The sequence below is a fragment of the Heptranchias perlo genome, chromosome 5, assembly GCF_035084215.1.
Source record: "Heptranchias perlo isolate sHepPer1 chromosome 5, sHepPer1.hap1, whole genome shotgun sequence".
NCBI classification, from domain to species: Eukaryota; Metazoa; Chordata; class Chondrichthyes; order Hexanchiformes; family Hexanchidae; genus Heptranchias; species Heptranchias perlo.
Genome location: NC_090329.1, coordinates 94,928,298 through 94,950,530, shown reverse-complemented (window position 1 = coordinate 94,950,530; position 22,233 = coordinate 94,928,298). Strand labels below are relative to the sequence as shown.

Below are 22,233 nucleotides of genomic sequence, written 5' to 3'. Positions count from 1 at the left end.
AAAGTACAGAGGAGATCTAAAAATGGGAATAAAAGGGGCAAAGAAAGAGTATGAGGATAGAGTGGTGGAACCCAAAAGTTTTTTTTATAAACATGTAAATAGTAAAAGGGTAGTCAAAGGAAGGGTGGGACTAATTAGGGACAAAAAAGGAAATCATCTTGTGGAGGCAGGGGGCATGGCTGAGGCACTAAATGAAAACTTCGGATCCGTCTTCACTAGAGAAGAGGATGCTGCCAATGTAGCAGTAGAGGAGGAGGTAGTAGCGATTTTGGAAAGGATAAAAATAGATAAAGAGGAGGTTTAAAAGGTTGGCAGTACATAAAGTAAAAAAGTCAACCAGTCCAGATGGGATGTATCCTAGGTTACTGAGGGAAGTACGGGTAGAAATTGCAGAGGCTCTGGCCACAATCTTCCAATTCTCCTTAGATATGGGGCCAGTGCCAGAGGACTGGATGATTGCAATTGTTACATGCCTGTTCAAAAAGGGGGAGAGGGATAAACTTGGCAATGACAGGCCAGTCAGCCTGAAGTCGGTGGTGGGGAAAATTTTAGAGACAATAATCTGGGACAAAATTAATTGGCACTTGGAAAAGTACGGGCTAATAATTGAAAGCTAGGATGGATTTGTTAGAGGAAAATTATGTTTGACTAACTTGATTGAGATCTTTGATGAAGTAATGGAGAGGGGGTTAATGAGGGTAGTGCGGTTGATGTTGTGTATATGGACTTTTAAAAGGCATGATAAAGTAGCACATAATGGACTTGTTAGCAAAATTAAAGCCCATAGGATTAAAGGGACGTGGATACAAAATTGGCTAAGGGACAGAAAGCAGAGAGTAGTGGTGAACGGTTGTGTTTCAGACTGGAGGAAAGTATACAGTGGTGTTCCCTGGGGGTCGGTATTAGGACCACTGTTCTTTTTGATATATATTAATGACCTGGACTTGGGTATAGAGGGTATAATTTCAAAGTTTGCAGATGACATGAAAATCAGAAATGCAGTAAACAATGTGAATGATAGTAACAGACTTCAGAAGGACATGGGCAGACTGGAAAAATTGAAAAAGAAGTATGAAGTGATACATTTTGGTAGGAAGAATGAGGAGAGGCAATATAAACTAAATGGTACCATTTTAAAGGGGGTGCAGGAACAGAGGGACCTGGGATGTATGTACACAAATCTTTGAAGGTAGCAGGACAAGTTGAGAAGGCTGTTAAAAAAGCATATGGGATCCTTGGCTTTATTATTAGAGGCATAGAGTACAAAAGCAAGGAAATTATGCTAAACCTTTATAAAACACTGGTTAGGCCGCAGCTGGAGTATTGTGTTCAATTTTGGGCACACACTTTAGGAAGGATGTCAAGGCCTTAGAGTCGGTACAGATGAGAATTACTAGAATGGTACTAGGGATGACGGACTTCAGTTATGTGGATAGAATGGAGAAGCTGGGGTTGTTCTCCTTAGAGCAGAGAAGGTTAAGGGGAGATTTGATAGAGGTGTTCAAAATCATGGACGGTTTTGATAGAGTAAATAAGGAGAAACTGTTTCCAATGATTGAAGGGGCAGTAACCAGAGGACACAGATTTAAGGTAGAAGAACCAGAGGCGACGTGAGAAAACATTTTTTTTAATGCAGCGAGTTATGATGATCTGGAATGCACTTCCTGAAAGGGTGGTGGAAGCCGATTCAATAACAACTTTCAAAAGGGAATTGGATAAATACTTGAGGGAAAAAAATTACAGGGCTATGGGGAAAGAGCAGGGGAGTGGGATAAACTGGATAGCTCTATCAAAGAGCCGGCACAGGCATGATGGGCCAAATGGCCTCCTTCTGTGCTGATACTACAGCTATAAAAGCACGGCAATCTATGCACCAACATGAATGTCCATGTCACATCAAGCTGCACACTTTTAATACAAAAAATTAGGTCATTATAGAACCAAATCCACTTCAAGTAGGAAGATGGTAATGGCAACAGTTTCTCAATATTACTCACAATTCTGATTCTTTGCATTGAGCTTCAAATGCACTTAAACGATTAGTAAAAATGGTACCTTTTTTGGCCATGCAGCCAACACACATAGTATCAGTTACCATACCCAAAAAAAACCCTGAAATAGGTTTTGCGGACATGAGAAAGCATTGAGAATCGTATCATCTTTGAATTACAATAAGCTTTATTAATATAAAACAGTTAAACTTCGTGCAACTCATAAATTTGGTCTCTAGTTCATTCCACATTTCCTTCATTACCCTTTTACTGAATTCCTATGTCCCTTTTATAAGCCTTTTTTTTGACATTTTGCTATCCACGTAGACTGCTTTTTCTCTTTTTTAAGAGCAAAAGGTCAGACAACAAACACTCTGAACATTCTCATTTGTTCGTCCGTTTTCACATTTGCACTCCTTCCCACACCACTTTAGCAAAAACAAAAGTGAAATGTGAACTATTTCAGCAGACAGTTCATATTTTAAAACAGTCTCTTACTCTAATCAAGATAAGTAATGCTTATCTGTGAAAACTATCTCCACTCTGTGTTATATTTCCCACAATACTTTTGGCAAAAACATTTAATATTTTTTTTTAATCAAAATTTTGACTACAATGGAAAGTAGTGGTGCAATTTAAAATATTTAACCAATATGAGAGAGAGTAAAAAAAGAGTTACCTTGGTATATTAAAGCCTGTTATTTGTTTTCCAGATACAGTCATTTTTGCTACTTTTGGCACAATGTCAGCATCAACTCGAACAGGTTGTTCCCTTGCTTTGCCTAAGGTAGAAATACAAAGGTCAGAAAAGTAAAATAATACATAGCAGTACAATTTAAACTGCTAAAGATGTTGTTACACTACCATTTTTGCTTCAAGCAAAGCAGATTATGTGCAGTGATACAAAAGGTGGTAAAATAACTCTGGAATCAGATCAGGCTTCTGAACACGCTAAAATTAAGCAATGTGAGACCCCTCTTGGCAAGGCTGCCTCACATCACTTGGCCTTGGTATTGGGTATAGTATAACTCCATTGTTGTATGAAGCTGGGTTTAAAAGTGTTCAGGTGGCCCACTCATTGGCAATTTATAAATATACCACCGAGTCATTTTAATGTGTGGATGCCCGTGCTCTCAAAGTAATAATATTTTACCTGTTGATAACAGATCTCTGCGCACGTGCAGACCTCTTTCCTGTTGGGAACAGCTGCAGCCCGTAACACAAATCCTACCAGCTATGCTTTGTACTCTTAAGTACAGGTCTCAGAGAGGTGCTGCAATACACCTAGCATAAAATACAACCAGAATGCAGCAAGTGACCACACTTACCTTCCAGATAGCCCAAAAAATGGATCAAATGAGTTGCACACAGTGCCATAAGGAGCCTGAATTTCTGACATTTCCTAGTACAAACTACATTCCTATCTAACTTGCCTTTAACTGACATACAATTGCACACAAACATTGAGGGTAACTGAATACTGTGTTCCTCTTTTAGGGGGGAAAAAAGAGCTCAGCATGTGGTAACTGGACACCATACAGGTAATTTGGCCTAATTCTTTTTTTGCCTCTTACTCAAATCTAAAATGAGTCCTTTATTTTGCTTGCAAACAAAATAAATCTGATTATCATGATATCATCTTCTGTATGTGCCTGGGATACATCACTTAGATGCTGTTACTACTGGAAACAATGTTTTTTTTAAACTAAGACTTCCAAACAGTATTACACTATGATGCAAAGGCCATAAAATTAGCCATTTTAAGGGAATGATTTAGATTTAGATTTAAAGAGAGACTTTCAGACAACAGAACAAAGACCAATTTTACAGCTGTGTTTCAGATTCAGGAATACGTTTTAAGAAAGATAACTTTTGACACTCTAATTTGGTTAAATGGTCAAAGAATATTTTTCCATTTATATTAGCTGCAAGTATCAGTACAGCACCACTTTTGCCCAGCAAAGGCATCAAACACTGCAGTTGAAACTTTGGTGACAACTTCTTTTCCCTCCGGGAGAGTGCATAAGCCAGAATGGGAAATGTTGCACCTGAAATAGGTTTACATTGCAGAAACAGATAATAAATTTAAAGGTTGGTATTTGTATGAAGTGTGTGTCTTTTCTTATAAATGTTAATGTTCCCAGCAACGTTACCCTTCTGGAACATATACTCCCATCAGAATCTGACTGGAAGGTTAAAGAAACACCAATCCTCTTTCATAACATTTCTACCTCACAAGAATTACTTGAAATTTACAGCACAGAAACAGGCCATTCGGCCCAATTGATCTATGCTGGTGTTTATGCTCCACATGAGCCGAAGTAGTACCAGGAACCACAAATTTTGCTTTATCCACCTACTGCCTGAAAAGAAAAAAATGTTTCTAACAGCAGCACTTCAACTCTTTTCACACAGGTTTCAAGAAATTCCATTGTTTTTTCTTACAGGAATTAGCAGTCACTATTGGTAAGAGTAAAAATGGGGAAGATAATTTTGAATTATGAATCAGAAGTTCCTGATGGGAAAAATATGACAAAATCAGAATTTTTGAAGGTTAGTTTTATCAACCCAAACACCTTGTGTTGATATTTATTAATCTGATAGTACAACCTGGAATATGGGATTAGAGTAGACAGGGCTGATGGCCGGCGCGGACACGATGGGCCGAAGGGCCTCTATCCGTGCTGTATAACTCTATGACTCTATGACTCTAAATAGAACTTATTGCTTGCTCTGCCCCAGATAAAAATAAGAGCAATGCATTTTCATTTGTTTTCTTCTCTTCTCCTGAAGGGTTCAACCCATGCTGGTTTTTTTTTTATTTGTTCATGGGATGTGGGCGTCGCTGACGAGGCCAGCATTTACTACCCATCCCTAATTGCCCTTGAGAAGGTGGTGGTGAGTTGCCTTCTTGAACCGCTGCAGTCCGTGTGGTGACGGTTCTCCAACAGTGCTGTTAGGAAGGGAGTTCCATGATTTTGACCCCGCGACGATGAAGGAACGGCGATATATTTTCAAGTCGGGATGGTGTGTGACTTGGAGGGGAACGGGCAGGTGGTGGTGTTCCCATGTGCCTGCTGCTCTTGTCCTTCTAGGTGGTAGAGGTTGCGGGTTTGGGAGGTGCTGTTGAAGAAGCCTTGGCGAATTGCTGCAGTGCATCCTGTGGATGGTACACACTGCAGCCACTGTGCGCCGGTGATGAAGGGAGTGGATGTTTAGGGTGGTGGATGGGGTGCCAATCAAGCGGGCCGCCTTGTCCTGGATGGTGTCGAGTTTCTTGAGTGTTGTTGGAGCTGCACTCATCCAGGCAAGTGGAGAGTATTCCATCACACTCCTGACTTGTGCCTTGTAGATGGTGGAAAGGCTTTGGGGAGTCAGGAGGTGAGTCACTCGCCACAGACCTGCCATTGAGTTTCTGGTCAATGGTGACCCGCAGGATGTTGATGGTGGGGGATTCGGCGATGTTAATGCCATTGAATGTCATGGGGAGGTGGTTAGACTTTCTCTTGTTGGAGACGGTCATTGCTTGGCACTTGTCTGGCGCGGTTCTGCCGGTGTTAGGAGTCCTCTGGTGCCTCACCCAAATGGCCATTCTTCATCTCTGGACCTCGATAGTGAGAGCCAGTAGGCATTCAGTCATGGCCGCTTGGCAGCTAAGCCCAGTCTTGTCCTTACTCAGTGGTCAAACATATGTCTTTTCAGCAGGAGTCACTAGGTAGCATTCAGGAGCAAGAATTCTCCCAACACCCAGGGCACTGTAGCAAATTTTAGTTCCCAGACTGAGATCAGCTAATTCAGCACAGACTGCAGTTTATATCAGAGACCATACTGGACTGAATGACTCAGTACCACATTAGGCAGTGCATTTACCCAGCAGGCCATCAGGGTAGCTATCCTTCACCTCCCCGCCCCATGTTTAAAGTAAAAAAATGTTATAGCAAGCAAGGGAATTCCCACTGGGAGTTAAATTCGATAATCCCCGAATCCGGGCACAGGCATCGCGGTCCGTGATTAACCCTCACCCAGTGCTTCCGATGCAGGCAGCACGAGACATTTGTGCTGCCTGTTCACTTACCTCATTGAAACGCAGCAATCAGGCTTAGCCACTATGGTTGCACCAGGTTTGCTCTTCTCACCAGCGGGGGGGACCCAAATATCAAGTACATTTTCTTGCACCTCTTAAAAGCAGCCTGCCCCTCTTATTTACAAAAAATAAGATACGGGTCCTCACGGAGTCTGAACGGAGATCAGACATCGCACGCGTAAAACACAGATGCAGGTCCCGTCCCTATGTTTACAAACTGTTGAGTTATGTTAAAACATTGAATAAAGGTTGCGCACTACTAAATTCCACATCCTCCAATCTGCATGCCAGACTTCACCAATCTGAATTTGTACCAGGTCTGCGAGAGTGCGTGCACCAAGGTTCTCTGCTGATGCATTAGAGGCCTTGGTGTAAGAGGTGGACAGAAGGAGGGGCATCCTATATCCGCAGGGGGGCAAGAGGCCCTCCAGATATATGCTCAAGAGGCAGTGGGAGGCAGTAGGGGACACAGTCGATGCCAGACACAGAGCACCACAAACATGGATGCAGTGCAGGAAGAAGTTCAATGCTTTGACACGAGTGGTCAAGGTGAGTTAGGTCAACAGTCAAGTGAAATCTCCTACCAACTGCACCACCAGTGTCATCCACTGCTCCACGCACTACACCCCCCATCACCCACCTACCAACAAACTCTTTCAATCAGTACTCAACTCTTCCAATCAGATGCTTCCTCTCACCCTCACACATTACCACTGTTGCAAGCCGCACACCCACAACTTTCAGGCCACACACAATGGCAGCTATTCAACCACGACAGGCACATCACGCAAACATCCTGCAGGACACTCGCCGACACGTCCCGCTTTCTTGCAGGAGGAGGTGCTGCATAACAGGAGGCAGCAAGTGGCAGTGGCATTTAGCCCCTCGAATCTGTTCCGCCATTCAATGAGATCATGGTTGATCTGTGACATAACTCCATATACCCACCGTAGCCCCATATCCCTTAATACCTTTGGTTCACAGAAATCTATCAATCTCAGTTTAAAATTCAAAATTGAGCTAGCATCAACTGCCGTTTGCAGAACAGCGTTCCAAACCTCTCCCACCCTTTGCGTGTAAAAGCGTTTCCTAACTTCACTCCTGCAAGTCCTGGCTCTAAATGTTAGGCTATGTCCCCTAGTCCTAGTATTCAAGTATAGGAGACCTCCAAAAACAGGTACAAATGCATCAGCAGCCAAAAGCAATAATCCATCAACTAACCCGTAAATTATGCATGATCCCTTTAAATAGCGCTGGTGGAGGGTCCTCCAGGCCATCTAAGACATGCTCAGGGGTTCGTGGTTAAGACAATGCGTTGAGTGGAGCATTAAGTGCCAAAATGGTGTCTATCGCTTTAAATCAGTGTTGCACACTGATGGAACGCATATTCTCCCTACTTTACATGCTGCCGGCACTCGTTATCTGCGTGTGCGTGAAACCCTTTACCAAGATGGCGTCTGGCATACGAAACGCTAGAAGTGTGCGTGCGCATTCCGGATGCCATTTTGGAACGTCGGGAAGCTGCGTAGTGCCGAAAAAACAGGTGCTACACAGCCGAATTTCTAGCCCCCAATCTTTACTTTTAGCAGCCCTGTAGAAAACTGGGCTTACAGAGATGTCTTACTTAACATTTTAGTATAGTGTTGCAACCAATGCAACAAGATAATGATTTAGGTCATCTTTCTCAAACACTCTTTTCAAGTTTCACTTCACAATTATTGACGTCTGCAATTCTAGTATTATCAAGGAAATGTAAGATGTTTTAAAAAACTTTACAGGCACTGATGTGACCAATACATTAATCTTGTTCCTAAACATAGGAAAACCAAAAAATAATTGCGACTGTCGCAATGCAATCCTTCCGCACATTCTTAATATAATTTCTGATTATTTCCTTTCTCCTTGCAGGCCACTACCAATCATGAATACTGATCCTAATAAAAGAGCAAGATGTTTTATCCAAAGCCACCATCTATACTACTTTGTCAGGCTAGTAGGAAGTGCAATTCAAATAGGAGATGATGGATGATGGCAGGTTTCTCCTCCAACAGAAAAAAAAGAGAACATCTCACTTTCACAAAACACTTCCCCATCTAGACAGCAGAAATACAAGTTCCACTAACTAGGCCCAAACCTGCAACCTTCTGGTCAGTATTTCTTTTACATCATAAATTTAGGAGCAGTTGTATTACCTGAACATATTATATTCTTGATCTCTTTTATCTACTATATAGAACTGTGAGGGTGTTGAAAGATTATATTGCAAACACAGAGGAACGAACTTCCAAGTAGCATTCATACGTTAATATAAAATATCACTAATTCACTCAAAGAAGAACTTTTTCCAAATATTTAGAATATTAACTATCTAACCTGCTGATTCTCAAAAAGATTTCTCTTCCTTGATAGTCCAGCTGAGTTAATACCAGTAATATTGGAGACATGGGATGCAGTCTTTATGTTATGTAAATTAATATATCTTCACATATGTACAATCATCTCAGCAGGCCTCAATTCCAGTGGAAGGCCTAAAACCCAGAGTCAAATTATACAGCAGATATGCAAGTGATGCCTTAAGCGGCATTTGCTTATCTTTCATGTACAAAGTCTAGTATTAACATGCAATATAGATGGGACTGGATGGCACAATGGGTTATTTGCTGGCTTTTTACTTCTGGGAGCTGGATTCAGATCCAACCCACGCTGATGAGATGCAAGTCTCCTCTGTTTGCTGGCTGTAAGGATCCTACATGAAATGAGTATGGCAATCTCAATCCAAGTGGAAACAGGCCCCCAGGACAAAAAAGACCCCAATCTGGCAATCTCACTCAGAGAGGCATAAGAGCATAAGAAATAGGAGCAGGAGTAGGCCATCCAGCTCCTCGAGCCTGCTCCACCATTCAACAAGATCATGGCTGATCTTCTACCTCAACGCCATTTTCCTGCACCATCCCCATTTCCCTTGATGACTTCAATATCTAGAAATCTATCGATCTCTGTTTTGAATGTACTCAACGACTGAGCCTCCACAGCCCTCTGGGGTAGAGAATTCCAAAGAATCACCACCCTTTGAGTGAAGAAATTTCTCCTCATCTCAGTTCTAAATGACCTACCCTTTATTCTGAGACTGTGACCCCTGGTTCTAGATTCCCCAGCCAGGGGAAACATCCTCCTTGCATCTACCCTGTCAAACCCTGTAAGAATTTTGTATGTTTCAATGAGATCACCTCTCATTCTTCTAAACTCTAGTGAATACAGGGCTAGTCTACTCAATCTCTCCTCATATGACAATCCCCCCCATCCCAGGTATCAGTCTGGTGAACCTTTGTTGCACTCCCTCTATGGCAAGTATATCTTCTCTTAGGTAAGATGACCAAAATTGTACACAATACCCCAGGTGCAGTCTCACCAAGGCCCTGTATAATTGCAGTAAGACATCTTTACTCCTGTATTCAAATCTTCTTGTAATAAAGGCCAACATACTATTTGCCTTCCTAATTGCTTGCTGCACCTGCATGTTAGCTTTCAGTGACTCATGTACAAGGACCTTTGAACATCAACATTTCCCAATCTTACCATTTAAAAAATACTCCGCATTTCTGTTTTTCCTACGAAAGTGGATAACTTAACATTTTTCCACATTATATTCCATCTGCCATGTTCTTGCCCACCAAGGCAACAGAATGTAACAGATAAAATGTTACTGTGCAATAAGCAATGCCTTTCAGAGGTATTGGCGACTTGCATTGCTACTCTGTATCTGCAAGGAGCTTTACTCTGTGTCTACCTGACCTTGGAATGCGGATACTGACACTGATTGCCCAAATTTGGGAAGTATTCCATCTCCCACCAATAATGTCCCTCATCTTGACGAGCAAAAATAAACAGTACATTTAGGTGGAAAGGTTCTCACTTATAAAACTTGTCAATTGCTCTCCAGTGAACATTTACCCATGCTTCTCTGACCTGGATGACAGGACAAAAACAGACTCTGATTACCCCGTTATCTGTCTTTTTAATTTATTTGTTCTTGGGATGTGTTCAACACTGGCAAGACTTCATTTATTGGCCAAGCTTAGTTGCCCTGAGAAAATGATGATGAACTCATGGTCAATGTTTTACCCCAGACTCACAAGGAGGCATGTGGTTATGATGAAGAGGGTTAAGGATTAGTTAGCTATGTTTTTAATTTTATTGTAACGAACACAACCTTAAAAGTGATTTGATCGAAAAAAGTTGAGTTTCAGTTCTGTTAGCAATAGGAATTGTATGACAGCCACAGACATAACTTTCAATTACTGTCCTAACAATTGACTGACCTGGAGAGAGTTTCACAAGTAAAAGTTTAAGTGGTTTATCTAAATGCAATTGCAATATAAATAACCAGTATATTTGCCACTCTTCAGCTGCAACTTTAGGACTCCAAAACCAAAAAATGCACAATTTTATTTTAAGAAATGTCAAATGCTTTGGGACTTTTTAACTAAGGAAACCAAAACACAGAGACAAATCTAGGGGTGAAAATGTCAGGACTGCCATTGACTCTCAGTTCAAGCATAACATCTAGTTTTAACACGAAGTATCGTGGATTTTCCCTCCCTCCACCCCCTTTGAATTCAGTACTCACTTCATAATATTGATAACTTAGAATCTAAACACTTCATTCCAATAACTTGTTCAGGTGAACTTATGTGGTTTTGTTTGTAAAAAGTATCACCTTTAAAAACCAGAGTTTAACTATATTTTTTATTAAGTGAAAATTATTACTCTGATCTCTTGTATGCACCTTGTCAGGAAGGATCTGCTGTCTGAACAAAACCCAAATGGTGATAAGGTTCACAAAAATCTACCATACACCTTGCAAACCACACCACCAACCACTGCACAGGTTCGGGTTGTGGTCAAAGTTGTTAAAGATATGCTTCAGGTGGGGGAAATTAAATACCACAGAGTCCCTTGCTGTGCAAAATTTACACTGAAAACTTACTGCTTGTGCAGCATCCAATACTCGGGTTATATTCACAGCAAAGTTAACATATGTGTGCCATAAGAAACTTGAACTCAGCAGTCAGGTTTAACCAGAGCAATTACGAGGGGTTGTTGATGGAATCTGTTTATGTCTGTCCATTTATCATACTTCACACAAATGAGGTTCATCACTGTAAACCACAAAGTGTCACATTGAAGATGCTTTGTGTACAAGAGGTTACTTTTTCTCATCGTGCTATCAGTCTATCACCTATTTAAAAATACACGTTAACATTCAAGTTCCGTACTAACCTATTTTTAGAACACGTTTAGAATTTTAACTCAAACGAAGTACAAGTTGTCTTCAAATGTTTGTAAAGATATCTAAGAGCTTTGGGGAAAATGTACTAATTGTCGTCAAATTTAAAAGGCAACTCGAGTGCTTCAGGACTTACTATGAGCTTTTAAAATCTATGCAATTCTGCTAGTGCTCACATGGAGGTGCTACTTCATTACAACTGCATAAAACCACATAACACACCAGTATCACTTTCTATATATTCAGCAATCTAGACATTTAGTTCAGCATTATTAAAGCAGAACACAAATATATTACAGAAAATCATTACAAATTTAAAACAACTGCTTCTCAATAGTGTTTGGGAGATTAACGCACCTGCTCTTAATCAAGAATATTTCTAAAATTGATCCTTTATCACTTTCCATTACCATAATCTGTGTATTCTTAAATATGTTGCTAATATGAAAACAATGTTCCAAAGTAAAGTTCTGAAAGATTTTCTCCTAGCTCTTTTACATTAAATGAAAATCAGTTAGAAATTTGATAGCTATACAACAAATAGACATAACAGTAACTGTGACTTCAAAGTTATATCATTTTAGACAGATAACAGTCTCCAAAATTGAACACAAAATATTTGAAAATGATTAGAAATGAATGAAATGTAAAGAATCTATCTCAATTGACAATGATCTCTAGAAAAAGTGAAAATTTCAAGTCATTTTGCGCTGTGGTAACAGAAACTATTTCCGCAGAAGGGCTGATTAGGTACTGGTAATAGTAACTATCCAGTAAGATGCTAACAGGGCAATGAAGGAAAAACAGTTTATTATTTGCTTTGATGTGTACAGTTTGCAGTAATTTGTAACTAGTGATTCATAAAAACACAATGCTTTCCATGAAACAATATTGTTCAAAACTACATTGTAAAGTGCATTGCTCCATTCTTCATGGTACTACAGTTTAACCTCCTTTAAATTGACCCCGATGTAAACAGAGAATTTTAATGGACTGCCCCTCCCACCCTTCCCACACCCAAAGAAAATACTGGGAACTTTAGTTGTTCACAAACAAGGTTATTTCCTGCACATAAAAATATAACTAAGGGGATTTCCAGCTAGCTACATCTTAGCCTATTACTCCTCACGATGCCAGCTGAAACTGAATAATGCAGTACTAAACTGTGAAATAAACTAATGTTAAATCACATTGGTTTATTGATAAGCAAACTATAGAACTGGTTTAAGATCAAGAGAATCTTTCATTCGACAAACTACAAATGGGAGTAGTTTTTTTAAAATGTTTTTTCTTGTCAATTGATGTCAGTGGGGGAAAAATGAATTGTCCTTTGTCTACTTGTTCTCACTTTGTCATTTAATACGACAAGATACAGCATGAATCATTACCATATGGAATAATTGGTGAAAAAATAGTACAATTTGGTGGAGACTGTTTTGGTGACAACAGGTGGCATAAAACAAAAACAAAAAACCAGAGCACGTTTTGCAAAACCAACAGAGATGAAGAGAGACTGTTTTGGTGACAACAGGTGGCATAAAACCAAACAAAATAAAATCATCATCATCACACCCTGCAAAATTCACATATAAATTTTACATTTTTGTACTATACAAGCAATTTTCATTACCATTTCCTCAAAGTTTCATATTTGTATTTAGTTAAACAAAAATATAAAATTTTGACTTTAAATTGAGAGTCACATAAATTGGCTATTTGGACAATGTTTTTAACTCTGTAGCCTTTACAACAGCAAACGTGGAAGATCCTCTTTCGATTTCCTGGGATGATACCACATCCACATATACATGATCAAGTCCCATTAAGATGTTCTAATAATCCGGGTGGTTGCTTTTTTCTTTAAACTCTGTCCCCTTTTCGTAACAAGACTGTTAGTACTTCTCCCCTCCCCCACCCTCTCAGTTCCTCCGTTCTTTGGCCATTTTTTTCCTCTGCCCTTGTTCCATCACTGCCTAAGGTGATGGGAGGGCTGCTCCTTCTGGAGAGTAATGTGCTCAAACGTGGCTTCGCAGTGCAGCATATTGAACTTCTGGGGCCAGATCTGATTAGCAAGCACGTAAGAAAGCTGCCCCTTCAACGGGTGAAAATCATCCGTGGCTGGGTGGGAATTTCTACTGTGCAATTATGCCCGAGGACACCATCATGGCCACTGACAGGCCGCACAGTACATCATATGTTACAACAACGACAGGCCCTTCCACGTCTCTTCCATTAAAATTATGACAAATTTGCAAGTATGTCCTACAACTTAGCGTGGTCCCAGACACACAAAACCAACTGCATCTGCTTCCACTGTTTCTCATTTGACTTTTAACAATTCATCAATCATCCATATCCCAAATTGGTTCAATAATTCTGCCAATGTCCTAGATATTTACCTCATCGCCAATTGTAACTCTCAACACTGTATCTATCTCCTCACTGCTGGGCTGTATTGACCACTGGCTCGTATCTCCCCTTTGCAGAAAGCCCTGCAACAATTACAAATCTGTAAACCAGTCCCACCTTGTTTCACACTATTGGGCTAAAATTGTGATGCTCCATGTCGACAGCATATCCTCACAATCTTGTCCCTTATAAGTCAGTCCCTTATAGGGTCTTCGAGAATTCTTTGCTGCCTTTTTCCAGTCCAATTGACATGTTCACCCTTCTGGCCATTCTATCTATGCCAGTGAATTAACCAATGTTATTCTAGCTGCATGGAAGAGTTCATTCTTCATTTCTCCATTCTGTCAGATCTGGCATTACACCTTGGTTTAATTGTGTCTGCTGTTCTGTTGTCTCAAAAATTCTGTCCATCACATCTTGCATCTTGATCAACCCAGTAGTAAGTTTATCTCTGCTTGCAACTTCTGTAAATCCACTACTGGACCTGCTAAATACAACTTAATTGAAATGAAGGGTCAACTGCTATCTTCCTGCTCCTCTAGTAGCTAGTCCTTTGCCAAAGCTGTCTCGTAACCTTTATGGCTCCTCCATTGCGCCCCCCCCACCTCCTTATGTTTTAATCGCTAGCTCTCCTAAAATAAAAGCTGACCTTTTCACCTCACTTTTCTCTTCAAATTCTAATTTTAATGATCTTAGTAAAGAACCTCTCTCCATAACCCCATTCTATTCAATCATTATGGCCATCAAGTTTGATTCTCCACTCTCTGGACTCCAATGAAACCTCTGATCCTGACAGCACCTTAACAATAATTCTCAAGATGCGTACCCTTGTCTTATGCCACCACTTTAATCTCTCTCGCTCCCAGTTTATCCTTGGAAATTTGCTTGTGGTTGCTCTACCCCTATGAAATGTTATTCCTCTTACCATTCAAATTAATATCCTAGTAACTTTACATCAGTACTTTCTAAAATTATGGAAGCTGCTACTAACACTCTAATTATCCATCACCTTGAAAGCTCTGGCTTAATCCATGATCAGCAACATGTCTATTCTACTAGTGATCTTGCTTAAAAGTGCACAGTGAAAGATCCTGTCAAAGGTTTTGGAGATGTCCAAGGCTATGCTTATCTTTTTGTCTTCAGTCTTGATGAAGAGTGCACACCTGAAACATAAACACCTGTCTTTTCTCTACAGATGCTAACTGACCTGCTGTGTTTTTCTAGCATTTTGTATTTTGGCTTCAGATTTCTAACTTTTGTTGTTTTTTTCATTTTTATTTCTTCTAGTGATCTTGTTGTCTATTTTGTGCACCTCTGGAACTCTGCTTTTGAACACTTCTACAAATCATATGTCATTAGTCTGAACATCTCCAAAACCTTTGACAGCGTCTGTCACTTTGCACATCTAAGCTAATTACAATCATATAGCTCACCACTAAAGCTATGTGCATGCATGACTATCTAGTTTCAAGTCACTCTATCTGTACTGTAGTTGATGGGCTCATCACCTTTTTCCCTCCCAAGTCAGCGTTTCCAAGGCCCTCTCCCACTATCTTTCTTCTTCATTTCAATAACCCCCTCCACTCATCATCCAACTCTATCCATTCTTTTGTTGACAATTCCACTGTATAGTCAGCAATTTTGTTGAGATTGCATACCCTCAGCGCTCACACAATCATCAATCCTCGCAGTGCAATGCTTGAATCACTGCATCTTCAGAATCTTCTTGCCCCTAAATAAAGCAGTAAAAAATCTTGTTTCTTTTACTTTATCTAAAGACAGTTTCTTCATGTTTGTCAAATCTAACCAACAGCTACCAACTTAATTTTTAATGGTTCCATTCTTAATCTTTCATCTGTTCACTATGTCTTCTGACCTCAAGTGGTAAGTGTTTCCACATCTCCTCCATTGCTAATTTTGTTACATGAAAGGCACTACAGAAAGGTACTACAGAAAGGTAAGTAGTTGTTGTAAAGTTGCTTCCAATAAACTTGGTTGTCCATTTCATGCCAAACGCTTCTTGTTACCTCAACAACTCAACTCTCCAGAAAAGCTCCCATACCATAGAGGCTCTTCTAGCACCTTTCCCACACTCCTGGACAGAATATAGGAAAAAGTTTATGGTTGGATAGGTGATTCTTCTCTCATCTCAACTCTAACCTCTCCATGTCTTCTGCAACCTTTCTTGCCTTTCTCTATTTTCTTCATATGGCCGTGCTGCTTTGAACTTTCTTCTCTTGTTCCTTCTAAATTCTGAATACACTATTCAACAGGCTCTTTTTTCTCTGTAAATCTTCATAACAATGAAATCAAAATTCATGGCGAAGTCTCTTTCTCTAACTCATTCTCTCCCAGCAACTTAAAACTGTACAGCTCCTTACCTCCTACAAAGTTTAGGCTTTTAAAACCCAAGCCTGACATTACTAATCACTGCTCCCTAATTTATCGCATCATCCTTCATTCTCAACCTTGGTGGTGTCCTGCAATATGGCCCTTCACCTTGATTTTTCAACAAAAAAACACAACCATTTTCATTGAGAGTACAAAACTGCTGGCCCACTCAATGAAAACAGGGGAACTGTTTACTGTCAACATTAAAGATTGAAGCACATATCAGTCAAACGTTTTGTAAATTTAAAATTAAACAAAAGCTGTTTTGAGAAAAAATGACATTATGACCGCTAAGAAGTCAATTTGCAATTTTAACTATGCTGATTTTACAGTGATGATGTTGCTCACTTCACCATCTTCAAGTCAAAGGCAGAGTTAGCCGTAACAATCTTAAGTACAAGAATTTACTTAAAGCCCAACACCGTACATTATGTTTAACAACGGCGTTAAATTTTAGGGATGTTAATTATGGAACAGGAGAAAGGTAGTACCCACAGATACTAGGGGCTAAAAACTGTTCGTGACCCGTTTGCGGGCGCATAATCAATGGTACGCACAGTGCTTCGCCCCAATTGGGAGGTCTGAGGCTCAGGGCCTCATTTGCTTAATTTGGGCAAGCTGCTGGCTCCGGTCGCACCTCCACATGCGGCTCACTCATTGTGCCTGCATAAACGTCGGACCACTTGCTTCGCCTGCAGCGGTCCAAAGGTAAGTCCTGGAACGGGGAAAGGGGGTTGTGGCAACAGGAAGGGGGCAACCAATATTGTGAAGTTGGGGAAGCACTCCTGCTCCTCTTGACTCCACAGCAATGTTTTTGGATAAAATGTTTATTACCCTTTGTTGGCAGTCGCTGCTTAGGTCGCAACAGCCACTGAAGAATCCTGAGAGCGGCAGGCCTGATGCCTTCTCCACTTAATGCAGACCAATTTCTGTTAAGGGGGCCTAAAACAGGCATTAGGCCTCTTATTTACATATGTAAGGGACCCAATTGCCTGCTTTAGGCAGCCGCCACGGATGCCTGAAAAATGGCCCAACCCAATTTTGGGCTGGACGTCTTGGGATGAAGGGCGTTGGTCCTCAAAATTGGGCATCGCTGCACCTGTTTTACGCCCGTAAAACAGGCGAGGTCCAATTTCTCTCTCTAGATTTTTATTATGAAACAATTTCAAAAATTCCACCTTGTAAGTGGAACTTAATATTTTGATAAAAGGGGAGACACTTCCCTCATAGTTTCTGGGATTAGACTTTTTTGGGGTAGTCTAGCAAGAACTTTGTAGCTTGTAATAGATTAACCTGCTAATGGAGAACAATCTCTAAATACAAATTTTCAAATCAGACAATTGTATTTTTGAGTCTGCTTGATGGGAAGATGCAAATTTAGTCTAACGACTGATGTAACCACATTTTAATGCAAGGTTAAACTGATACAGGACATGGTTGTGTGTTTCACTCCCAGGGTTACTTGTTACTGGAACCTGAAAGCCACAGTTGCACGGAGTTTAACCTGTTCTCAGACAGGTAAAGGGCAAGAAAATACAGCAAATTATGACAGGGGGAAAAATTTACATTTGCATTTTCACCCCATTAACATGTGCCTCTCATTCAACTCTGCACAAAATGTGGCTGATATTCAAATCAGAGAAAATCCCAACTTAGTTACCACCCTCACAGCAAGAAACCTTTACCAAAGAGGGGAACAGAGAAAAAATTTGAAAGCACGAACCAACTTGTATTCATTTAGCGCCTTTCATATTCTCAGAATGTCTCAAAGCACTTTACAGCCAATTAAGTACTTTTTGAAGTGTAGTCACTGTTATAATATAGGCAAATGCTGCAGCCAATTTACTCACAGTAAGGTCCCACAAACAGCAATAAGATAAATTACCACAGATGTTTTAGTGGTGTTGCTGTTGGATAAATGTTGGTTTCAAATAGTGTCATGGGATCTTCGACAGGGTTTCCGTTTAATGTCTCATTCAAAAATTGGCAGCTCCGGCAGTACAGTATTCCCTCAGTGCAGCAGTGAAGTGTCAGTAATCAAGTCTCTGGAATGAGGCTTGAACATATGACTCAGAGACCACTGAGCCAAGGCTGCCACTGCAATTAGATATCAATTCTATACTTACAGCAAATTCACAAAAGCTTGGGAGAAAACTTTGTATATATTTATGTAGAACAAAGCAACAACTGAAGACCATAGGATGAAAATAGCCTTTGGAGAAATCACAAAAACTTGCAGAAACCTTCACAAGCTACTCATCCCTGTCTATGACTGTCTATGCAGATTAAACACCTGCTCTCTATGTGATAGCATTACAGACCTTACGTAATGGTGGCAGCAAAGGCTGGAGTGGACAAACCACATAACACATAGAGGGTTTCTTTTTGATCACTACACCTGTTTAATTAGTTCTGCAAAAAGAATTTCAGTTCCTATAAAGATGCATTCACTGTATATACATAGAACCCACGAGTTTTGCTAAACAATTTAATAGTTGTACTAAGCAACTTTTATCATCACCAACATGTAGAAATGTATTCCAGAAGCATGTTCACATCGTAAATTATATTCTGGAAATTGTAGATTTTTTTCTCCCACAGTAGCTGCTTCCCCTACTGGAGACTGTCCCCCACCATTTAATCTGTCCAAGCTTAGCACATGCAGCTGCCTATATCGGGCAAATGGCACTAACTATTTACTATTACCATAGGAGTCAATTACAAAGGCACCGCTTCTAACATATCAAGCGCACCAACTATTTTGGGCAGTTCAATAAGTATTTACCCTGTACTTACCAACTTAAAGGCTGTGCTGATTTCAACCAAAGTCGGGTCTTCAAGTACTTTTAATCATCTGTTCGCACCTCTTTAAAAAGTGATGAGATTCTGGATACAACTGCTAACAATTACATCGAGTTTATAGCACAGGAACAGGCCATTCGGCGCAACTGGTCTATGCCGGCGTTTATGTGCCACATGAACCTCCTTCCTCCCTATCAGCATACCCTTCTAGTCCTTTCTCCTTGGTGTGCTTTTCTAGCTCCCCCTTAAATGGATCTATTCTATTTGCCTCAACTACTCCTTGTGGTAGCGCATTCCACATTCTTACCACTCTTTGGGTAAAGAAGTTTCTCCTGAATTCCCTATTGGATTTATATGACTATTTTACATTGTTGACCTCTAGTTTTGGATTCCCCCACAAGTTGAAACGTTTTCTCTACGTCTACCCTATCAAACCTTTTCATTATCTTAAAGACCTCTATCAGGTCACCCCTCAGCCTTCTCTTTTCTAGAGAAACGAATCCCGGCCTGTTTCCTGGTAAGTATATCCTCTCAGTTGTGGTCATAGAATCATAGAAAATTTATGGCAAAGAAGGAGGCCATTCGGCCCATCATGTCCATGCCGGCCGAAAATGAGCCACCCAGCCTAATCCCACTTTCCAGTATCATCATTGTGAATCTTTTTTGCACCTTCACCAATGCTCTATTATCCTTTTTGTAATATGGAGACCAGAACTGTGTACAGTACTCCAAGCGTGGTCTAACCCAGGTTCCTCTACCCCATGTAGAATCTTATTATCCAAGCAGTATGAGGCCTCCTTACTCTTCCTACCAAAATGCACCACCTCACATTTATCTATATTGAAATTCATTTGCCAATTACACGTCCCTGCCTCAGCTCAGCTGGTGCTGAAATCCTCACCATGCCTTAGTTACCTCTAGACTTGACTATTCCAATGCTCTCCTGGCCAGCCTCCCATCTTTCAGCCTCCATAAACTTGAGCTCATCCAAAACTCTGCTGCCTGTATCCTAACTCGCACCAAGTCTCGTTCACCTATCACCCCTGTGCTCGCTGACCTACAATGGCTCCCAGTTTGGCAATGCCTCAATTTTAAAATTCTCATCCTTATTTTCAATTCCCTCCATGGCCTTGCTCCTCCTTGTCTGTGACCTCCTCCAGCCCCACAACCCTCCTAGATCTCTGCGCTCCTCCAATTCTTGCCTCTTGCGAATCCCCGATTTTAATCGCTCCACCATCGGTGGCTGTGCCTTCAGCTGCCTAGGCCCTAAGCTCTGGAATTCCCTCCTTAAATCTCTCTGCCTCTCTCCTCCTTTAAGATGCTCCTTAAAACCTCTCTCTTTGACCAACCTGTCCTAATATCTCCTTATGTGGCTAGGTGTCAAATTTTGTTTGATAACGTTCCTGTGAAGCGCCTTGCGATGTATTTACTAAGTTAAAGGTGCTATATAAATGCAAGTTGTCGTTGCTAACGTGAGATTTCCTGTTTTTTAAAAATATGTGGGTTAATTACCTCTTTGGTTTTACCGCGCGTAGCAGGCAAATTGTGTTAACACCAACACACCCGCTATAAGCAGTGAGGACTATATATAGAATTACATAGAAATTACAGGCCATTTAGCCCACCGAGTCCATGTTACTGTTTATCCTCCACATGAGCAGTAGCCCTATTCCCCTGTGCCTGCCCTGTTGCCAAATCCTCCTTCCTTTCACCACTGAATTAAAATATGCATGTGTACTAGAAATCCAAGTGTTTGCAATGTCACTTCCTGTCCACTTGCAATGTATCTTGTTCCTACTCCTTGTGCCATCTCTAATTACTACTGGTAGAACACTTTCGATCATTGTTGGAAAGCTTAATGTTGCTTATTTAAACTGTTTTGTAGAAGCTTATAAATTGAATGGGTTTTCTAAACACCAACATGTAAGCAGTAGGTTTAGACAGCCAATCAGAAACTATATGGATTGATTCAAATCCACCACGTCAAGCAAAGATTTGATTTACGCTAATAAATGTGACATCACAAACTGGTGGCAGTAAATGAGACTAAACTAAATGGAGACTAAAATTAAATTGCAAAAGAGATTTATGTTTTACAGTGACTGAACTCTATTCTTCCAAAACCATTCATAAAATTCAAAGATGCTTTGTTTGAAACCAAATTGACACTACCAAAGGCGAAAGGTGAAACCAGGCAGGAGCCAAATCACCTCAAAATCAAGTACCAAAAATCGTACTGATGCCACGGGATTGCGATTGTCATTGAAAGATTAAGAGCCTCACACAGGTAGCAAAGAGGAAAATGAAATACCTTTTTTTTAAAAAAAGGGCATGCATTGTTGACCAAAAGAACTTACCTGGGTGCAGAATTGCCAAAAATTACTATTTACTGCCAAAGGAGATAGCACGTCAACAGAGTCTGAAGTGTAAATGTGAAATTATTTTCAAGAATCACCCTATATAACAGCATTATTAATACTCAGAGCCATGGAATATGGATGATTTCTTTACATGAGCTATGCAGAATGGAAAGGTGCTGAGTAGACTTTGCATTGTCTTCCTCTTAGCAGCAGTGCCATCAAGGCAAGTACCCCAAAACCAGGAGATCATTTACTAAGAACAGAAAATTACATGTAAGAAAAAATGCCTGTAGAGTCTATGTAGTTTAAAAGGACCAGTCAAATTACCTCAATGCTACCCTGTATTAATCTGTAAAGTCATTAATTCACACAAATAAAATCCTGCATGCATATTCATCAGCTCTAACAGAATCTGCAGCATTTCTAATGTATATTTGAACTTGGAAACTACTGTGATCTATGTTACCGTATGAAGAGTTAATGTGCTCATATCAAATTCCTCTGATGTTTCAACAGAGGTATTGACCTGTTTATTTAAGAATTGTTAACTCTTTCACTAAAATAGCAGAGAGAGAAATGTGATACAAGTACATTGAGCATTCATAAAATAACATTGTTCACAATAATTTCCAGGTTTTAGTCATTAATGGAACTAAGCCTTATGTCTCCATAAATGCTCTAGATCCATTATTGAGCAGTCAAATCCCCAGCTGAGGCTCAATCAATATCAAGTGACCAAAAATGTTCCACCCAGGGTTTTGCCAGTTACACTAAACAATTGCTGGACCTCTGACAATCATTACCAGCTTGCTCGAGAAGGCAATTATGACCCTCTTTCCTCCGGCCATTAACAACGCCCTTATCAACGTGCCCTCTATTAACATGCAGAGACACAGTATTATGCAATTA

The 22,233-nt window shown here is 40.4% G+C and overlaps 1 protein-coding gene across 2 annotated transcripts in view; it reads right to left on the bottom strand.

Moving 5' to 3' along the window:
• hbs1l (HBS1-like translational GTPase) overlaps nucleotides 1-22,233 on the bottom strand; it is a 178,321-nt gene that overhangs the window by 57,353 nt on the left and 98,735 nt on the right. For both annotated transcript variants that reach the window (XM_067984845.1, XM_067984848.1), the window contains exon 5: nucleotides 2,671-2,773. In XM_067984845.1, the coding sequence (XP_067840946.1) occupies nucleotides 2,671-2,773 (103 nt within the window). The remainder of the gene's footprint in view (nucleotides 1-2,670; nucleotides 2,774-22,233) is intronic.